The 20,013-nt window shown below is 39.3% G+C and overlaps 1 protein-coding gene across 1 annotated transcript in view; it reads right to left on the bottom strand.

The window, feature by feature from the left end:
* Tmeff2 (transmembrane protein with EGF-like and two follistatin-like domains 2) overlaps window positions 1-20,013 on the bottom strand; it is a gene marked incomplete at its 5' end in the record, with an annotated part of 231,751 nt that overhangs the window by 39,710 nt on the left and 172,028 nt on the right. The window contains 2 exon segments of the mRNA XM_013512178.1: window positions 4,578-4,637; window positions 5,371-5,519. Coding sequence (XP_013367632.1) covers window positions 4,578-4,637; window positions 5,371-5,519 — 209 coding nt within the window.

Here is a 20,013-nt window from a genome sequence, read left to right as displayed (position 1 = left end):
AAAACCAAACAAAATCGCCCTTATAAAGGGCAAAATAAAGGATAACAGGAAACAGGGAGATTGATCTTTTGCAACTGGAAAGCGGACCAAGAGGTGCAGGGAGGAGGGAGGGGAAGGGGAAAGAATGGAAAAAAGGACTAACGTGTGTTTTGTGCATGAACCAAGTCCCCATGACGAATGCAATCATTAGGAACTGTAAGCATGAGTTAATGAACATTTTTTAAAAAGACACTTCGAATATATAGACCTAAGTTCTAAAAGAATGCCTCTTTGGGGTATCTCACAGCAATATTAATATCATGGTGAAACATCTTTAAGCCTGGAGTTGTGAAGAGGTTAACTCTGAGGGTGAATCAGTCCTCAGAGGCCCTATGAGTGTCAGACAGGGACCCCTCTTCTTCCTGTATCCCTCACTGTTCACACTTCCAGGATTCTAGAGAATTTTTTCCTCCATTTTATCACACAGTCTTTACTTTATCTCCTTCAATCTCCATTTCCCACCTGTCAGAAGCACCTAACGCCTCCCTCACATTTCTGCTGTGAAGACTCAAAGACATGACACACGTGACAAGGTTTTGTAAATTGCAATGGCTTCTACGGAGACCGAGTTATTTTGACAATTCATTTAGACTACCTAGCTCCCCTCTGAAGGTGTCAGTAACTGCTTAGTGTGGCATAAAAAGTGTGTTGACAAGAATATTAATAGGAAGGATAGAATTTGGTTTGACTATATATTTTCCTGGTTCCTTTCTTCCACATTTCAGTCTTGAGTTTGGTACATTAATAATTGCTTAAAGATAAGAAATAGACTTCCAAAGAGAAACTTTCCTTAAAAATGAATCCTTCCTGAACAAGAAATGGTGAACGGTCAAGGTCACAGTGAAATGCTCAACCTGCGACCTGTCTTTCTCATTACCTGCCACTAACACCAGGAATTTTTTCTCCCCACACACCTGCTCCTATGCGGCATGTTCTTCATCTTCACTCAGGTTTTCTGACTGTTCTGCTCTCCAGTTCTTCTTTAACCTACAGCTACATGAGCCGAATGCGTTGGGCCTGCTCTCCCTCCAGAGATTTCCTGGGAATTCTGCGTTATTTATTTATTCTTTCCAATTTAAAAATATACATGAATGAAACTCATTACTTTAGTCTGCTGCAGAAACACTATCATGAAGTTATGCATATTTTAATGCGATGCTTTAGAATGTTATCAAAAATTGATTCAAAAATCCCCAGCCATATGAAGAGCTTCTTGCCATATTTCATGAAAATCACTGTTGAAGATTTTAGCTATTCTATGTTTTCCGGGGCTGTCTGGTAAAAAGGGCTGTGCTATGTGTTTCCGATATAATTTAGCACAGTGAAATTTGGTCTCTGGTCTCTGAACTTCACTTTTTCCTTATTTTTATCACACAATGAAAACCTAAGCTCCATGTGGGAGAGACCTAGGCTGGTGCATTCACTTCTGTGAACTTTAGGATAGTGCTTTGCATATGACAGGGATGCATATATTTGTAGAATACATTGCTCTAGTCCTAATTTCCCTTTTATCTTAGTTTCAAGGAAGCTTAAGGCTAAATGCAGTAATTGCAATGTTTATGTTGCTGATATATTTATTTCCCTTAACAGTTCTGCCTTTATGTTTTCTGTTTCTGTTTGTACAATCTCATTGAACGTATTTTAATTATAAGACATTGCAAATCCTCTTTGGAACTCAGTATAGGATATCATAAAATGAAACACACTTCATTTTTTAGACGATAGAAGACAAAATACTTGAAGCTTATGGATTTTTAACACCTAACAACTTGTAAAATTATGTATATTTTTACTGGAAAAATATGTAGCCACATTTTCTGAAGCATGACCAGATGTTCAGACAAAAAAGCAACACAACACAATCAGAAAATGCATATCCAGGATGAAGACAGACAAAATAGGTGAACTTCATTTTCTTTTCATTGAAACATTATGTAGTGAATATCATATATATATATATATATATAAAATATTACACATATATAACACATTTTTTAAGAAAATGCTGCAACTCTCAAGCAGCATAAAGCATTTGCTATTTTAAACTTCCAGAAAGAAAGTTTGTTAACAATCTGAAACAAGGGGAAGCTCAGGAAGCCCTAAGCTGTGTGGTTTTACCATGTGTGTTCTCGGAACCTCTGCTGTGGGTGAAGGGAGAGACCTAAATCCAAGCCCAAGTCTTAGCCTGATGAAGAAAGGACAACATTAAATGGCTCTTTCATATCTCTCACAGGAAGCCTGTCCCAAGGCCCTGAAACAGAGCTCCAAAGCCCTCGAACCAGGAGTCAGTAATGCTTCGGGTCCCATTGAAGGAGACGCTGCAGGACAGAAAGCCACATGAAGACAGCCTAGCCAGTTCTCTAGTTTCCAGGGGCCGACTGCATTTCTGTGCCTGTGAGGATAATGGAATTTACTGCTCTCCTGAAATTTTGATGCGTTCTAGTCTAATGTACGTGTTAGTTTTACTTGAGGAATTTAGGCATCGCTTCTTAATTTTTAAAAATGTTGCAGTCCGTTCTCTGCTGGTCCTTGCCGAACTCTTTCTTTTAAATGATAATAAAAAGGAGATATAAATTTATTTTAAGATTTAGGGTTTTTTTTTTATGATTCCCACTTTTACAATTAGAAGTGTATGTTCTTACGTTTGTGGCTTTGAATGCACGTTCAGTGGAATGAAAGTGGAGTGATGGAGTGATGGCTAAGGGTTCTAAAACCTGTAATATTAATGGCATGCAAGGAAAAAGCCAGCGAATACGAAGATTACTCCTTCCCTCTCGTGTGAGAGTCCATGAACGTTCGTCTAACAAGGCAAGTGGCTGAGATGTTAAGTTAGCCATGAAGACATAGTGTGCTTCTAGGAATTTGCGTTATACACTCCCTGCTTTCTGTCCTTGGGGAGTTTTTACCTTGTGGGATATAAATTAAGAGAACAATGACATGCTGGCTTTCCATTTTCCCAAAATTTGTGTCCTAAAATTCAGTATATGCAAATATTATTGCAAGCTAAGGAATGCTGAAGAACATGATTACTTAAATAGTTCCTATAGAGGGGTAAACACTGTATTTTAATAAAACTGTATTTTAATAAAAGTAAATTGCAGGGCAATTTTATGTAGGCATGTAATGTTCCACTGTAGTATTGCAACAAATCAGAGATAATTTAAAGTACACAAGAGGATGTGCTGAGGTTAACCACAAATACTATCCCAAGTTACACAGGGCACCTAAGCAACTCTGGAATCTGTAAAGGGCTCTGGGAAGCAAGCTCCATAGATACTGAGGGTGAACTACAGATAAAAGATGCATATTCTTCAAGGTTTTATAGTGAACGTAAGAGCTGTGAGTAGTTCTGGGTAGAAGATCCATTTGTTATCTCTGCCCTTTCCAAACCTGGACCACAGCATTATTTTTTATGTAGGAACATCTATTAGGATCTCCGGATGCTCAGGCTATGAGGATGGCATGGCAGAACTAATACTTCCCACGTATTATTGTTCATGATAATTCTAGGCTCCTAGTATATTAAAAGTTTTAGTTTCATGTTGTGAAACATGGAAATAAAAACATAAAAATTTAAAAGAAGGATATTTATATTTTTTCCAAATTCTGAGATATCTGAAGGTTGTGTAAGCAAACCTCTGTTGACAACCTGATTTCAATTCCATAGGAACTTTTCCTGAACACGTGTTGGAAATACTCTTAATGAAAATGAAATTTCAAAAAGAATAAATGGTAGTGCATATTACAAAAGATGGGGAATAATTCTTGATTGAAAATTAAGTGTAAATCTAGATACAAGTGATTAATGTCTAAATAGTAAGTTTTGCTTCAAAATACTCCACATTTCATTATCAACTTCAATCTTATCCCAAATTTCCATAAAACATAAGCATCTGATAAAATTCCAATTATGTATCCATAAATTTTTTCCTCACTCTAGGAAAATCATATTAGCGATGCATACTCTTCAAAATCAAATTATATAGTTGCTAAAGATTATTTACATTTTTGTGTAATATTCTCTATAATTTTGCATGTCTGAGAAGCTACATACTAATTTCTAAATAAATTAAAGCAATTTATTTTTTAAATAAATTATAAATACTTTTAAAACTTTGAATCTAAACAGAAGGCTTGTATTATTACTTATAGTATCCTTTGTAGCTTCTCAGAGACTAACTTTTTTATTGTTGATTTTCTTATGAAAATTCAAACAAGAACATTTGCACTTGTAATACACTGCTAAAAATTGCATGAACTTCTACTGACGCCCATTAATTTGATAAATGTTTTGTCATTTGTACCATTTGCACTATCAAAACAAGTTAATTATGGCTGACATTTCTGACAATTGCTTTAACTTTTGGGAAAAAAAGTCTTATTTGTTTCAACAAAAATTTTAGTTTTGCCCATTGAACTAGGCAAGAGAAGACCAGCTCATGTCAGCAATTGTACAGGGTTCAATGTAGAGAAAATGATAGTGATTCCCCAGTTCTCTTATAGAAGTGCTCGTGATTTAAATGGAAAATATTACTTACCTGCATAATCTGTTCTTGCATAATGCCCATCTTCAGACTTAGTAGTTGTAGTTGTATTATCTGTGTTAAAAAATTAACAATAAAAACTGATTAGGTTTTCCCTAAATATTTCAAGTTTATTCCTTCAATACCATCTTCACTGAAGTAGATTGTTTTCTACAACTAGGACTCCAAGCAACCTTTAAAAATAGATACATTTCCAATGCATGTTTCTATTTGACAGTGAGCCCTGGAATGGTGGCAGCTTTCTAAATTTGGGGACAAGGAGTAGTTTCTTAATTGTCACTGCAGGAACTTGAATAAAGGAATTACAGGTCAAAAACCCAAACATGTTTGCTTCTGAACAAAGCCAAAGCAGAACACTCTAGTACAGTACATCCTGCTTTTAGAAATGCACTCAAAATATTTCTACTGAATCAATATGTAAAAATGGAGTTATCTGCTTTTAATTTTGAGGTTTCTAATGAATTCTTAGAGTCTTTGTTCAAAGTGCCTTACACATTCTTTTCAGCCTTTGCAATGAGAATATCTACTCTCTTCTGAATGTAGATTTCTGTGTTCATTGTATTGTGACAATACAGTCCCATTATATGGAAAAAGATGTGGACTATTTCTGATAGGCCCTCAAACACCTATAATCAACACAAATGCTATGGTAGACTCTGCTACCCATTGTAAATCAGAACTGTCTTTCGGAAATGAAATAGCTGCATAATAAGGAGCTATCTTCACTTTCCATTTCTGCACAAGGACTAAAAACATTCTTTGAAATGAATTTTGGTATGAACATTACCTTGACATCGACCCAAAGACATGACTTCAATTTTCTCCTGTTTCTGACATGATGCTTCTTTGATCTGACATGCATTATCATAAGATTTCCCATCCGAAGCACAGAGGGGATTGAAGTTGGTTTGAGAACAGTCAATATTGCACACACACCTAAAAGGAAGAGAGAAATAAATACATGTAATATCAATAGTGCTGTTACCATATTATAAGCAGAACACAAATGGGAGAATTGCTAGTTGGCAAAAATGCAGTTTGGCAAACTTGAATTGTATTCTTCCAGGGAAGTTGCCTCACTTTTCTAAGTAAGATGAGAGGAACGCAGAACTAATCGAAAAAGGACCTAGCAATGAAAAAGGAAAACTTCAGAAAACGATTATTAGTTAATCTCTGGCCCTGGAACTTCTAAGACACCTGCATAAACTTCTGCGGTAATGCTTGTAGAATTGGGCTAGACTGAGCTAGTCAAGAAACTCTGGGTTCAGTCTTCTTCGGAGAATAATTTTTTGGTACCAGGAATCGAACTCAGGACCTTGCACTTGCCAGGCAGGTATTTATGCCATGGAGCTATATCCCCGGCCCTTTCTGAGAAATCTTACTGTTGCTTCTTTTCCAGGGATATTAGAATGGTGAAGCTTAAGGAAAACAGCTCAGAGGTCAGTTAAGAGAGAGCGAACAAGTAAATTATTTAGAGTGCAATCAAGAGTGAATTCTCTGCAGTATAAACAAGAACATTCATAGAAAGTGCTAAATGTGAATCTTCAGTGATCCTTAACATTTTTGGATGTCGCAAAAACTTATGAGAATGAAGGGAAAGCTACAGAGCCCTTCCTAGGAATAATCATACTTCTGTAAACAACCATTTGTGCAACAGGGATTTGTTAAGCCCCTAGACATTGTCAGTTTCTAAGACATGCACTGAAAGCTCTCATTTTACTAGGCTATCATTATTATAAGATAAATACATTTTAATAAAGATTGTTCTCAAATGATAAATATGAGTTTTCATCCATGATTTTAATATTTTTCTTTAGTCTAAATAAACTTTTGGTGAATTAATGGGAACTGGGTCACCTAAATAAACTATAAGAATTAAACATTTTAAAATAAGTTTCATATGATTTTTAACGTTTTTATAATTCTCTGTATTTTACAGTCTACTTTGTTATTCAGAATATTGTGGTTTTTCAGTACACATGCAAACTTGCCACTGCCTGGGAATATGAACTCATATTTAAAGTGTTTATTAATATTTATATTATTTTTATAAATAAAGTATATGCTTCTCGAGGTTGTGAATCACACATTTTAGTTCTGTACATCTTCCACAGAGCTGGGCATAGAATATGCAGGTTATAGCTACCAGCTGGCTACTGGCTGGGCTCTTAACATGCACTGTTTCATTTTATCCTCACAATGGCCATTTTCCTGATCAAGATATTACATAAAATCAAAGAGCTGGTAAACCATAGAACAAGTACTCACTTTCAGGTATGCTAAGCTAAAAATCCAGCCTTCTCCACTACCCCACAGTTGTGCATGAGGAGTGTCCCATAGGACTTTAAAATGTCTAAATTCATGAGCAGATCCCTGGACCCCAGCGAACCTGCGGGAGCCTGGGGTTGTGCTCTCTTCAGTAGGCATTCTGGCAGCAGATCGGCTTCCTGGGGATCACTGCCTGATGGGTTGGTTCAGTAGAGAGGGTTTGTCTGCACACCAGTGCATCTCAGGGTGTAGTCCTGAGACCATCTGTGTCAGATTTGCCCAGACTGCTGTTAAAAATGCTGGTAGGAAATGTGCTAATGCAAATGTGCAAAATAACTGCTTTAGAAACACTTGGTTATTTTTACATTCACCTGTTTAGGAACACATAGCTAGGACAGACGGTAACCACCCCTAAATGCTTTGCTCGCAGAGAAGCTGCACTCCTAACCAGGCCGAGACTACAGTATTGCTTCCAGGGCTGATTCCTAGCCTGTGAATATCTGAGGTTGGGAGCTGCTCTGCGCTCAGAGCTTTTGGTCCTTCTTAGGGCAGATTCGGAGAAGTGGCTTGGGAGGGTATCACTGCCTTAACTATTTGTATTAAACAAAGAGGGTTAGGGAGACTGACTTCGCATTTTTTTCTTTTTTTTGGACAAAAGTGTTTATTTTGCCTTCAAACAAAATCAGGTTTTGACTGTGCATATTTTGAAGAATCTTGAAAAATTATCTTCTATCAGTAGATAGAAGTACTTTTATCTCAGGGAATCTACGTCCTTCTATCAGTAGATAGATAGTACAGAGAGAAAGGTATGCTGTCTCATCTACCTGAATAGTAAATAAGAATAATGTTAAAGGTTTTGCAGGTATCTACAAACTCAAAGATATTTAGAATGTATAATATATATATCTGGACCAAAAGGTGTTGGCAGTTCTAAAATCTATTTAATAGCAGAACAAAGTAATCAAATGTTAGAATTGAGATAGGAAGAGAAAATTTGGTTGAACATAACTGGCCAGGATCAATGTTTCAGTGAAAAAGTTATTTAATCAAGCATCAAATTAAACAACAGTTCTGGATATTTCACAAAGGTTTCCTTTCTAATTGTCTTTTCTTCTTCTAGTTTGAGTGATTTGATTTTATTTCTACAGATTTGTGGCCTATATGTTCTTTCTTTTTCTTTCCTAGCATTACTTGTTCAGGATTTTCTTTTAAGATATATTTCCCCTTGGAAATTCCTAGCTCTTGCTGTCTCAAATAAAACCTTCCAGGGAAAAGCTAAGAAAATGGTGTAGAGATACGGCATTTTTATTCTCATCTCGAAAGGAGAACATAGATTCCCTGAGATAAAAGTAAGATGTAGCTTTTGTGAAGCTTATATTCTTGTCATTTAATAACTGCTTGTGGAATGAACAACTGAGATAAGGACTTCACGAAAGCATGGGTGTGCTGGGCTTTTTCTCTATTGTTTACCTTTCCTACCTCCCGCTTTCCTTTCTGCTCACTGTACTTATACATATTAAATAACAGAAAAGAGAATTTTAAAAAAGGGCTCAAGTATCTCAGCAATCAATGAAAACTGGCCATCTTGGGAGTGTTTTTTTCCCTAAATAAATGGAAGACACTTCAAAGATTTGCCTAAAGACATTGAAAACTACGTTGTTTGGAGAAGGAAAATGCTGTGACTGGATTACCAAGGATCCATCACTTCTGTCTCCTTCAGAGCAACAAGCTCTGATTACATAATCATCATTTATTACAGTCTATATATCTGAGTCTGTTAAATTTTGTTAATTGGAAAAATAGGCAGCGTTCCAAGACCATGGTCTGAAATTCTAAATTCATCTTGACCTCTATTGGTGAATTATCTTAGCATCCTCCACCCCGCCCAATACTTTGGAGTCAGTAAAGTTTCAATAACTTCATGCTGAGTAGATAACTAAATGAAATGAATGGCTATAGAAACCATTTTGTATTCTTAAAGAAAGGTAGCCACTGTTACTGTCTCCATATTATAGATAAGAAAATTGAGTCTCAGTGAAGTCACACAGCCGGTAAGAGGAAGAACCTGATTTCAAATCTAGGCGGCCTGACGCCAGAGATCACATTATTCTACATATTGCAGGTCCAAGACAAAACAACATAACTGCTCAAACGGATACTTAGGAGGAACAACATTTGAAAAACAATGCTAATAAATTAACCATTGTTAACTGCCTATTATCTTGTTTTGAAATTCTGTATTATTGTTTAGTTTTTGTTTTTTCTCTCTAAAAAAAAAAAAAAAACAAAACAAAACACACTATGCTACATCTACTCTTGGAACATAAACTGTGATTTTGTGAACTTACATCAACTCAATCTGTCTTCCCAAACAGGAGATCCAAGCTTTTCAGTATCATTGAGATATACGAGTGAACGATATTTTAAGACACTGTGAACTAATATGTGGTGGAGAATTAATAACTAATCTTACATGCATTAAATTAACTCCACTGTGAAAGCATCAGTTATTCAGAACATTTGTCTTTAAATACAACACTATATAAAGTTAGTTCCACATAAAAAAACTCATTTTAACACACACACTTACACACATAATAGACTGTACTGAATAGACTATACCAAAATTACAAAATTGGAGGGCTTTAGCAATACTTTCTTGAGACTTTGCTTTAAAACTTCTACATGGGAGTCTTTGGAGGGGCATATTCATGGGCTAAAGAAGGCCTTGTATGTTCACCTTAGTTGCTAAATTGTGTGTGTGTACAGGGGCAGGCTCATATCTCCCTCTATGGCAACATTTACCCCATCATTCAGGTGCTTATGTACTAGTTTGTATTTCCGCAACATTTTCAAAGCTAAATCTTTGATTTAACTTAATCTTCAATTTCTGGTAGTTAGCTCAGTGTACTGTAGCTGGTCTTCAATAAGCAAAAATAATTACTGAAAGAATTCTTAAGAGTTGGAAGGACTTTAAGAAAGCAGTCATTGTGTTCTACATTAACACTTCTGAGATATCTTAAATTACAAGCACTGAAAAGAGGGAGAAGGAAGTAAATGGATGAAAGTAATCTGTAAATAAATGTAGGAACGTTGATTCACATCCCAGCTTACTAAGTGCTGGGTGCTTCTGCAACCACTGTATGAAATGAACTTTCTTAACTATTATGGTTTAGATAAAAATTGTCCCCCCAATGTCCTATGTGTTCAGAGGTGGGGCTTTCAGAAGGTGCTTGAATGATAAAGGTGCTAAGCTCATTAGTGGACTGATCCATTAGTGAGTTTGTAGCTCAAGGTGCTGATAAAGGTGGGGCCCAGGTGGAGGAGGCAGATTACTGTGGTTTAACCTTGCAGGGTGTGTCCTGTCCCTAGCCGCGTTCTCTCTCCTTAGCTCTCTCGTTCTCTCTCCTTCTGGCTGTTGCATCCTCTGCCATGCTCCTCCATCATGATGTCTCAGCCTTGGAGCCACCCTACCATGAACTGAAACCACTGAAACTGTAAACCAAAATAAATCCTTCTACCTTCCATTTGTGTATGCCAAATATTTTGTTCCAGGAACAGGAAGTTGAGTAGTAATCAGTGAAGCTCAACCAAGCTTAAGGCACCAATTATTTCTGATTAATAGACTGTCCATCCATCCCCAAACTTTTCTGGCTTCAGGTTATTCCACTGTTTTATCAATAACCAGCACAAATTCATTGTAAACAGCATATGCCTCCCTTCCCCAAATTTCATTATAAAAACTCCTCTCCTTGGGTTCGGTGGATGCAGTCCCAGTTGTTCTCCAGCCTCTCTGGTAGGGTAATCAACTGGGGTCCCAGGACATGGTCCTTTCTTTTAGCTCTGATTTCTATAGTGGTTCAATAGCCCCCTTTACTTCAGAGAACATTTTGTATGGGCTGAACAACACCTATAAGAGATAACTGGTGATACTTTTAGGGAAATTCTCACCTAGCTTTGTGCTACTTGGAAGACGGGGTGGGGGGCACCAAAGGAGAAGCAGACTATGAAGAACCCAGCTGCCTGTTGTTTTGTGTTTCCATAGGAAAAGGAAACACAGTACCAGCCCTTCCTGACCTCCACATCAATGTCCAGTGGTGACAAGAGATACTTTCGCCAGTCAAGTTCTTATTTCTTGAGTTATTCGGACCTCGTTTTAGGCACTAATATGACTTAACCATGGTAGTAATCTGTGAGTTTATTGCTACTTCCCATCACTGAAAAATGTAACGTTCCGATAAAAAGGTGACAGAATTATCCTATGGCAGAATGGTGAAACTGCAGGTCACTCTGCTTTAGCAGCTTATTTAAATTAATCCAGGAGTTTTCTTCCTACAGAAATGAGAGGCACACATTCTTAAAACAGAAACTATCCCTTCTTCACTGCCTTTGGCAAATAATTGCATTATTATTCACTGTGAGAGGAGTAACTAGTTAATTGCGGCGTGTCACAAGTACTTCATGTGAGCCTGGGATTTGTAAAGCTGAGGATGGGTCCAGGTGCCTTTAAGGTTTTTTTGGTTGTTTTCTTTTCTTTTCTTCTTCTTTTTTTAAAACCTATCTCAGTCTTTTGACATTTTGACACTGCGATTACACAGATCTCTTTTCTTCTAGGCTACAAAGAAAATGAATCAGCCCTACTTGAAAACAATAATTTCAGGGGTCTCTGTGTGGAAATGCTATCTTCTGAGAATCCTTCAGAGCCAATTAGCACTGACTGAAAAGCTTACCTCTCTGAATTGTAAGAAAGGAGAGAAAATATGAAATAATTTTAAAAGACCATTTGATGGAGTAAAAGACCTAAATTTCAGGAAGCAAAATGTGGCACCTACAACTCAAGCGCAATTTATAACTGTCTCATGAATATGTGGGGAGCTTGACATTAATTTAGTCCCCGCCTTCCTGAAAGGGCCCTTCCAAGGGCGCTGCGCTGTGAGTGAGAGTAGTCTTCCCGGGTATTTAGGAATGCCATGTCATCTGCCAAAGTGTGAAGATGCAAACCTGCCAGCTAGCAGATTACTTATTCATGGGTCTGGTCTGCGGTTGCCCTCTAATTTCTCTAGATTGTGTTTCATCTATTAAACACGGCTGTCACTTAGTCCTCTCTTGAAGTCCTTGCCTCTGTGTCCACGCCGACTTTTGACGGCACAATATTCCTCGCCAGTTTTAAAGCACCCAATTGCACTGCAGTGGAGGTGGCTTTCAGAGCTGTTTTGGACTTGGACTGGGGTTTACTTCCTGTGTTCTGATCCATCTCTGGGGCTATTAAATAGACCGTCTATGGCCCAGCCAGTAAATGAGGTCACAGTGAGATCTGTGGGCACTGTTGGGTCCATAATGGATGAGCTGCATTATATTAACAGTAGTAAAACCAGGGTGCATCTTTCATTTCAGATCTTGTGATACTTTAAGCCCATTTACTTACTTCATGGCACTGCTTTTGATGGAACTTGATTATGAGTATTTTATCAGCAAAGAAGCTACAGTTTAGTAATGAGTGAATTGCGTCAAAGAAAAATGAGGTAAGAGATGGAAAGTGCACTAGAAAATTAAATCTTCTGTACAAAGGGTGGCAAAAACAACAGAACGGTAAGGCCAGTGAGTGCCTGTATTGTTACTCAAGTGACCTTTGAATTTTTTAAAAGTCTTTTTATTGCTTGTATATCTTTTTGATACATAATAATCACATTCACCTTGGGAGAATTGGTGCGTATACATACTGCATCTTGATTATTTCTAGTAGGAGATTCTAGTGGCTTTGAAACTTTGAAGGAAGGAGTTATCTTTTTCTCTGGAAATATTATCCAGAGCTGCACCAATATTTTCCAAGGGGGGCTCAGGCTTATCTCATATGTGCAAAAAACTTACTCGCCACTAACACTGACCGCTTTACAAGCGGAGAAATCATAGAAGCTGGCTTAGTATGAGCAGATCTTGGGAAGACTGCGACAGATGTACTGGAAAACTTCTAGGATAATAAACATCCAGTCAAAGGAAAGCTGAGCTAAAAAACCCATTGCCTGGGTGGTGCCAGAACTTTCAAAAGCAGAATCGAACATTGAACAGAAGGGATTATTTCTGAGAAAGAGACTCGTGGCCACACATTAATGTTTAATATGGTGGAAGCAGATGGGGACTCTGACTAGAGCTTGGAATGTGGTACAGGATGGACTATTTATCAGGTAGACCAGTTATGCAGCACTGGATTACTTATTTAACTTCCTCAGGCCTTAGAATACACATCTGTGAAAGTGGAGGTAATTCAGGATTGTAGAGTTTGGCAAAACGAACGACTCCCACAAACTGCTTTACAAAGCTTCTGAGAAATTAGAAGTGCACAATGAATGCTGGGCATCCTTATCTTTTAACTTGCTCTTCTAGATTTCTAATGCTAAACAGCTTCAACTCAACAGCCCAAGTGCTTGGGCCCCGCCCAGGGATTCTCACCAGGAGGTCTGGTATGAGGTCCTGGGAAGTAAAGTTGTTACAAATGCTACCAGTGATGCTGAGGAGCTGCTGCGGTGAGTTGCAAGTATATTAAAAACTTCCTCTGAACCTCTAAGACTAGCGACTTTCTAAATTTCCTGTAGTAGCTCTCAGTTGAATTCACAAATCAGCACTTGAAACGATCTTTGGCCTTTCTAGCCCAGATGTCTCATATCACCTATTGAGAAATCCCAGCAACTCTGTTCCTACCCACGTCTTTTCCATTTTTTCTCCCCTTCGTCCCATTACAAGGACTTCACTATTCTTGTTTAACGCACACTTTTCCTGCATTAAGAGGCAGTTCTCCCTGTGGCACACACTGCAGGTAATACTGGTGTGATGTCAGGTGGCAGGGACAGGTGACTAAATGCACGGATCAGAAAACATCAGTGGTGGGTCATTCAGTAGAATTCATTCACCAGGTAAAAGCAAGCTAAAATTGTAAGAACGATGCGATGAGGGCTGGGGGCAATGGGGTTTCTCCTTCCTCCCGCTTCTTTGTGGTCACCCCACTAATACAAGACTGGTGGAGGCTAAGGGGTGGATGTGAGCTGCCTGGAAAGATGAGGAGGATTTTGATGGAGAAAAGTGGAGAAGCAGATGACCAGTGGAAATGTGAGCAGCCAGTGAGCCATGTGCCCGAAGACCGGGGAAAGCTCCGTCTGATCGGAATGAATGCTTCCCACCGTGAATGGCTGAACACAGCACTTTGGACAGACTGTGAAAGGTCTCAGTTCCCACCCAAGGAGCGGCCTCTATCTTCTGGGTGATGTGGAGTCCTGAAAGCTTTTAGAGCACAGGGTGATGCGGTCAACATGATCAAAGCGGTGCTCTGGAAAGAGCGCCCTCACAGCAGAGTGCAGGCAGAGGGCCAGACACCAGGCAATGTCATAAGGCGGAGGGATGGGCTGAAAGCCCCGGAGTAAGGCGGTAGCTGTAGGGAAGAGCTGGGAGAATCAATAGGGCTGAGTGGCTTGCCACTTCAGGAACAGCACAAAGGAGCACTGAGGTCCAAGTGCCCCCACAATGACCCTCCTTCACAGCCTCCCCTTGCCTGCTTTGTTCTTGTCCTGTGTTGTGTTCCAAACTGGAAATCTAGAGGAGCAAGCCAGGCTCGGGGGAGGGAGCCCTGTGGGACTCGGAGGCTTTCTTTTCTTCCAGGGAGCGATTTCTTCCTTTGTTAATGGATCAGGGACAAATGGGGCTCTATCACAGAGGTGGAATCATGCAAGCACCCTTCACGGTTTCAGGACTTATTCTCTGTATTAACGTATACCCTGCCTGATTCCAGGGATGACCGAGGACTGAAATAGCTGACAGGTCTTAGTGCAGCTGCTTCAGCAAGAAACAAAGCTCCTTCCAAGGCAGGGAAAGAGCCAACGCCCCTCTTCTATAGATGATAAAGTTAGAACAGGATTTAATGCTGGACCCACTGTCCTGGAGCGTCTTTTTCTCAGGGTTATTTTTCTTTTTTTTGAAGCAGCTCCCCTTCCGTCTTAAAATAATCAAATAAACAACTCCTCTTATCCATGTACATTTTAAAAAGTATCTCGAAGCAAAATCCCTCATTAGCATCACCCGTCTGCTTTTGCTCATTAAGCTGGAAAACATTCAACAACCAAGGGTGACTTTGTAGTTACGGAGGATAGTGGGGGCTCCGGTTGGCTCGGAAAACACACCAGTGAGGCGGTACGAGCACCCCAGAGTGACAAGGGGAAAGCAGAAACAGTGCACTGAAATGATTTTAAAAAGCCACACGTCAGTACCATGACAGGCCACAGTTCCATTTGTCCCTTATGTACACCATCCTCTGGGCACAGCTTCTGGATTCTCCCACCCGGTTTAGCTCATGGGCAGCTTCATGTCCGTGCCTCGCACACTGGTCCGGTGGACACTTCCATTTGACAAAAGGCTTTCAGGAGTCAATGTGTATGAACCTCGGTGCAGACAAGATTCCCACAAAACTGCAACCTTACATCATGCCCTTAGATTTCACCCATGACAGGTAAGAAGGAGTAGATGAATTATAGCTCTGCATTTTGCTAAAATTGCTGGTGTGAAAATAGTGCCCGTTAGACTGTTCATATGGTTTACATTATGTGGCTAATTTTTATTTATTTGTTTGTAGGGATAGTTACGATAATTTTCTTGAGCAGGACAAAAAAAGGTATTTTCATCCGGAGATGTGGCCTATTTCCTTTTGCTAGAAAGTAGCAGCTTTAAGACTGATTTAGTTTTCCTTTATTTCTTGGCCCGCAGGCAGTTCACAGATAAGGACTCTGTGTGTGTGTGTGTGTGAGTGTGTGTGTGTGTGTATGTGTGTGTAAAATGAACAATGCTTAGTACATAAAAACAAGAAAATATCTACCCAACAAACAAGATCAACAATAGGTCTTACTGTTCTTATGATATAAAGGTGGAAAGAAGGTAGCATTTCTATACTTATAATAAATCTTGGAATTATTTCTTTGGGATTTTGTATTCACAAAAGTTTATGCTGTTATAATTGATCATAAAAGTGAGGTACTGGCTAAATTATGGTGGCATTAGCTAACCTTATTCATAATTAGTACATATATCAAGTGATCTCCTTTTATGACTATATTGTTGTCTATCATTGCCTTATTAGTCTGAGGATCAATTTAATTTTCCTTTAGAAACAATATTTAATAGATTATGACATGATCATAAATTTCATTGAGTAATAAAAACACAATTAAAATAACCATAGAGGTGTTAGACCCGGAAAGAAAAAGTGGGAAAAAATTCAGACAATAGCATGCCTTACCTTTATGTGACATTGTGTCTTAAGAAAAGATCAATAGCAAATACACTATTTGCGTATGTGAGAACTAGCTGAATTCATGTGTTAGCTTACCTCTAGTAGTTTAAAAATATTTTATAATTGAAAATAAAAATATTAAAGGTGACTTTTCTGGTAAATATCAATTTTGGTAAATGTATTTTTGCATAGATGCTGACTTGTACAATGTCTGAATTGTTTAAACAGAATTTGCAGAAGAAATACATGCTTGGAGAAGTTCCAATGGAGTGAGATGATACTCCTTTCTAAGGAAGTATTGAAGATTCAGTTTATGTCCACACACAAATGATTTCCACATAGTATGTGTTAGATGAAGGGAATTCTGTTTCTGTCTGTCTGTCTCTCCCCCCATCTTGAGTGCTTGCCCACTGAAACACGGAGATGCTGCTCTTAAAAACATGGTGCCATTTTAGCGCACAGGCTCAAACCAGCTGTTCATCACTGACTTCCTCCTACCAATGAGTTTGATGGCTCAGAACAAGGATACTTGGCAGTGCTATCAGCCAGAAATAGTTGTGAGCTACTCCAAATTCCTTGGGATGCAGGCCTTTGGACAAATATGTTGAACATTTTGCTTTGACACCAAAATTTTGCATTTTCCCAAAATATTAAGCTTGAAAAGCTGAGGCAAGCAGGGAGGGGATCCGGAAGTACCTCGCTGTGAGACCCCAGCTGCAGTGATTCCTGGCACCGTGCTTTCTTCTCCTCTTGGGCACATGCCTTCTCCTTTGTCACAGATCTTTAATTCATTTCACTCCCCTAAGTGTAGCTGCTGTCTACTCTGTACCTGATACTGTACTGGGCTGGATGTCAGTAAGATAAGGACTTGCAATCTCAGCTGGCAACAGGTCACACAGAAGGGGGAAACCAGCATGCACGGAACAGCACCACAAGGGCTGGGCAGGAACAGTGTACAAGAGATCACTGAGGAGTCCTCGCGGCTCTGAAGGTTTCCTGGAGGAGGTGATGCTTGAGCCAGAACTTCAAGGAGGAGCAGCAGTTCAGCAGGTGCTTTCTCCCAGGACGGGCAGCAAAGGGACATCCAAATGCTTCCCTGCCTGGAAGATCTTCACCTCGCAAGGCCACTCTGCTTGGTGAAGATCCTCTCACTCTGCTCCCTCCACTGACCTCCTGTGGGTTCAGAGTGCTTTTCCCTTCCTGTAAAACTCTTGCCTCCTGTGTGTTCCCTGTTGGCAGTCAAGGCCTCTCAGGCCAGGTCATGAGGGGGCCCCGTACCGAAGGACAAGCTGGCCGAATGCAGTGATGAGTAGCATTATCAGCTCTACAGTTGTGAGCTCTGTTTCCTGATCCTCATAATACTAATTATTTCTGGGTATCCTGCCTATTCGTAGCTTCTTAGTGTCCTCACAGTTTTCACTGCTGCTTTTCCGCTGAAGCCTCCAGTAAGGAGTTTAGTATTTTCCTCGTTTTTCCCCAATGCTCAGCACGGTGCCAGGTGCAAATAGCCTTCCTGCAAGTGACAGAAGCTGTGAGGATCCCTGTTTGATGTTTCACATTTCTTTAATGGCCTCCCAGTCAGTGAATTTCTCAGGATTTCTAACTGTCCAGGGCTTCTGTGAGACGCACTGTCATCTCAGACAGTATTTCCTTCCCGGGCCAGTGCCTCTCCCTGGACTGCGGGCTGCTTCCTCATTCAGCCTTGGATACTGACTGCCCAGGTGCTCTGGTCAGCTTCCTCCACAACTGTGTGCAAGAGACACAGAACGTGGATCTTGTAACTAGGGCCTTGGTGCCTAAAGCACACTTGGTGAATGAATGCTAGGCTTACATCGAAATTCCAGTTCTTCAGGATTCTGGAATTGTCTATAAAACATGGTGAATTATGCCCAGTTCACAGCACACCCCTTGAAAAGTGGCTCTGAGGGCGCCAGGGGAGGAAGCTGGAAACAGCTTCATGTGATGCGTGGTGCACAGTGAATTCTGTTGCTTTCCTTGCTTTTGGAGACTTCACTCTTCATCTTTTGTTAAATCTGTCTGGCCCTTAAATTGTATTAACTTTGTGCTTGTTCCCAGTTGATCAGCTGCAAATAAACTTTGGCTTGGTATGGAAGAAAGAACTATTTGCCATGCATATTGATCTAAAATCTATGCATTGATTCTTTTCTACTATGTTTGGGAGGAGAAGTAGACTATCTGCTTCTGGTTAAAAAAGGAGGAGACAAAAAACAAAAGGGCCGGAGATATAGCTCAGTGGCATAAGCACCTGCCTGGCAAGTGCAAAGTCCTGAGTTTGATTCCCAGTACCAAAATAAAAAAATAAATAAGTAAAGGAAACTTTTTTTTTTTCCTGGTACCGGGAATTGAACTCACAACCTTGAGCTTGCCAGGCAGGCGCTGTGCCGCTGAGCTAAATCCCCAGCCCCTAGAAGGAAAGTATTAATAGAACCTCCAATGTATTTTATTTTAGATATGAGCTGACACTGTTCACCAGAATTTGACACTTTTTATTCAATGCCCCTTCTAAAATATAGAAGCAATTAGCTTATTTATCTGAATATCTAGATGTACTGCAAATTCTTATAAAATCTTAGACTATCTTTGCAGTGACAAATACTAAGTCTCACTTTTCTTTTCTCTTCCGGCCATGGATAACTCTGTCTTCCTTCTCCTTACCGTTCTTTTTCTTTCCTTAGTGCTTTTTCTTTCTTCTAAGTATTTCACATAAATAGCCTCAATACTTAGGAAAAAACATTCCAGGTATTCATGGAGCTTTTCATTCTGCAGGGAATCTTAGTATTTCTAACATGAAAATTTCAAAGCTGTTCACAATAATGCAGAAAGGCACTTTTTATATATTGCCAATAAAGTCAGTATCAGTGTGTTATATGTATACACACTGATACTATACATAAAAATGTGATGAATCTACCACTTCTGAACTTAGTAGAAACAAACTCAATTTATAGATTTTAGATGAGTATACATGGAGACATACATAAAGTGATAGTGAATGTCTTTCCTCTCATTTATTTTTTTACGCTAGAGTTACTTGCTAATGGTGCTATTCTTTTTATTGTAATTAAAATGTCTGCGATTCTATTCTTGAGCATGGCTGTGCAAAGTGTTCCGTTCTTGGCTTCATCTCAGAAGGCTTTTTAAGCTGCATAATTAAGCATGCAGTTTTCTGTTAGGTGCGGTGGCCACTACAGGAACACAATATATTTTTTTAAATGGTATTTTGACTTACTTCTAAGAGGAAAATTCATCTTATAACACCAGTAAGTTACTGAATATAACAAATTCAGAGCTAGCATCTGTTGGTACCTAAACTTGAACGATAGTGCCACTATTTTAAAGTTTTTGGTGATTGTAGACATCTATGCAGTGTAGAACATTCGACTTATCCTTACTCATCTGTTTCATAAATCGTCAGTCTTTATTTTATGCAAGCTAAATGATAATCTCTCTGAATTCAAGACAATCTTATTATCTTATTAATACTTATTATTCTTTATCTTTCTAAAGTAAGTTAGCCTATAGTTGATTAAAATTTAAAGTCATTGGGTAGTAACTTTTGTTTGTGTGCCCGGGCAGTCTGTGTTCTACACCTGTCTCACTAACACATGAGCTACCAAGCTTTGCCAGTGCAGGACTCTCAGAGGAGCTATCTGCCTGACTACCAAGCTTTGCCAGTGCCCGGGCTCTCAGAGGAGTCACCTGCCTGACTACCAAGCTTTGCCAGTGCCCAGTATCCCAGAGGAGCTATCTGCCTGACTACTTGACAGCACTCAAGGCCCCAAGTGGACCTTAGCAACAACACACCCAGACTGTTTTCATTACTCATCCAAACATAGTGCCAGCATGCGTTAGAGTTAATCTTATATTTTCCTT

Source organism: Chinchilla lanigera, unplaced genomic scaffold (assembly GCF_000276665.1).
Source record: "Chinchilla lanigera isolate Chin_1 unplaced genomic scaffold, ChiLan1.0 scaffold00002, whole genome shotgun sequence".
NCBI classification, from domain to species: Eukaryota; Metazoa; Chordata; class Mammalia; order Rodentia; family Chinchillidae; genus Chinchilla; species Chinchilla lanigera.
This window is presented reverse-complemented; position numbering and strand designations above follow the sequence as displayed.